Source organism: Penaeus vannamei, chromosome 38 (genome assembly GCF_042767895.1).
Source record: "Penaeus vannamei isolate JL-2024 chromosome 38, ASM4276789v1, whole genome shotgun sequence".
NCBI lineage: Eukaryota > Metazoa > Arthropoda > Malacostraca > Decapoda > Penaeidae > Penaeus > Penaeus vannamei.
In genome coordinates this window covers 21990361-21992860 of record NC_091586.1, presented here as the reverse complement: position 1 = coordinate 21992860, position 2500 = coordinate 21990361, and the positions used below count along the sequence as shown (strand labels likewise).

At 38.7% G+C, this 2500-nt stretch overlaps 1 protein-coding gene across 1 annotated transcript in view; it reads right to left on the bottom strand.

Annotated features, from left to right (window-relative positions):
• The window catches only part of LOC138859861 (uncharacterized), a 33446-nt gene that overhangs the window by 9261 nt on the left and 21685 nt on the right, over positions 1–2500 (bottom strand). The window contains exons 12-13 of the mRNA XM_070116162.1: positions 984–1056; positions 100–160 (exon numbers count right to left, since the gene is read on the bottom strand). Of these exons, the coding sequence (XP_069972263.1) occupies positions 100–160; positions 984–1056 (134 nt within the window). The remainder of the gene's footprint in view (positions 1–99; positions 161–983; positions 1057–2500) is intronic.

Sequence of the window (2500 nt, the reverse complement as noted above, 5' to 3'; positions counted from 1 at the left end):
TAAAAACAAAACAGAAAGAAAGACGAAGAGCGGAAAGCGCATTAAAGAAAACGGAACCAGACAACATCACAAAGCCTTTTAATAACGGAAACTCCCAACTTCACATCACGGATATCATGAGATTTGCCGGATACAGTCCCGGATGTGATGCTGTAATGTACTGTAAGGTGTGGTAAGTGTGTTAGTACAGTGTAAGGGTGGGGGAAATGTGCGTGTGTTTTGGTGTCATTATTTGCGGGTTTGTTGTTGTTGTTGATATTATTACCTCTGTGGTCAGCATTATAACTCGTGATAACTGTTTTTGTTTTTTATTTCTTATTTTCATTATTAGTAGTATCATTATTACTGTTATTGCTACTACTACTACTGGTAATATTCTGCGGTAATTTTCTATATTATCTTCACCTCTCCGATATCGACGATTTTGGTATCGTTGGATTCCTCTCTGTCCACATTGCAAATATGTTTTTTTTTTTTTTTATTGCGCGGAACCCCCCCCCCCCCCCCCGTTAGCGACTAACTTGGCCCCGATAGCAGGGGAGGGCATGAAAGGTTCCAGGGAAAATGCGGGGTTAAATAACACTAATAATATAACCCACAGTGAAAATAACCATGGTTATTCACATGACTTTCCATTGCGGGGGCTGTGTCCCCTGCGACCCCCCCTGGGGAGGCTCCCGCACCCCAACCCCCGCCGAGGAAACAAACTTCCACCACGTATTCCCGGCAGGCTAGAGCGTTACACAGTTATCGGCGATCTCGGAGCGGCGGACGTATTACATTTACCTCGTAACATTCCCACTGAATCAGCATACTAACCTTGACATGTCAGCATTGTATACAGAGACGATTGTAGTATAATCAGGATGAACAAGGCATACCATGAACAGAAGATCGGCGGTGACCCGCCCTCGTCGGGTCGGCGGGTTTTGCGCCTTTCTCGATGCATCTAGTTCGTGTGCGCTCTATCCTGCCGTGAATACCTGGGGGATATTTTGAGATCTCGGCGAGGGTGGGGGGGCGGTTTTCCATTTCCATTGCAGGGGACACAGCCCCCTGCAATGAAAATTCATGTGAATAACCATGGTTATTTTCACTGTGGGTTATATTATTAGGGTAATTTCCTATATTACGTCCGCCGCTCCGACATCGTCGCCCCTGCTATCGGGGCCAAGTTTGCCGCTAACGGGGGGTTTCTGCACAATAAAACCTACATATTTGGATTGTACAAAGTGAGAGGAATCCAACGATACCAAAATCGTCGATATCGGAGAGGTGAAGAAAATATAGAAAATTACTTATTCTGCTGCTGCTACTATTACTACTTCTATTACCATTGCTACAACAACAACAATAACAACAACAACAACAAAACTACTACTACTACTACTACTACTACTACAATTACCATTATTGTTGTTAATGATTATTAGTTGTATCATTATACTTTTTCAATATTATTCTCCCAATACTATTACTATTACTATTACTACTGCTACTACTACAATTACCATTATTGTTAATGATTATAAGTTGTATCATTATACTTTTTCAATAATCTCCCATTATTATATGACATAAAAACACTATTCTAGCCTATGGGATTTAAAGTCAAATTGACACGAAAAATAAATCTAATTTCTCGTTGTCGAATCAAATAATAAAAATAACAGAAATAAGAAAGGAGACAAAAGGAAGAAAAGGAAGACCGGAAAAGGATGCAAAAAAGATAGGAAGTAAGGAAGCCAGACGGACTGGTCAGGTAAAGCATAAGGGAGGTCAGGTCAGGTCAGCTTACCGGGGCATCGTAAAAGAGGTGATTAGCTGAATGGAACAATCTAAGGATGTTGTTAGATTAAAGTTGCGATTAAGATGAACCAAAAGTATTAGTAGATAAATGATACACAAATAATTGAATAACTAATTAGAGAAATAAACTGAACTTCCGATCAAACAAATAAATCAACAGATTGGCCAATGAACAAATCAACGTATAGAATAAACGAGACAAATAAATATAATGAAATGATATTCGAAATTATAATTATTATTTAATAAAAGAAGATCCCACCGATCTATTGTCATTAATATCAAAAGGAAAGACAACTCACCGATTCAACTCATAACGCGTATCCCCCTGGTGGCAGAAACTGGAATTACTCGTATGGTCTTTAAGTATGCGTTGAAGTTATTGAATAATTATTGTTATTGTTATTATTATTATTATTATCTGATCATTATCATTGTTATTATCGTCTATTTAGTTATCATCGTTGTCATTATGATTTTCAATATTATTATTGGTAATGTTATCATTATTGTTAATTTTATTTTATTAACACCATTATCATAATTTTCATCATCATTTCCCCCTCTCCACTCCCCTCCACACACAGACACACACACACACATACACACACACACACACACACACACACACACACACACACACATACACACACACACACACACAGACACTCACACACACACACCCACACAC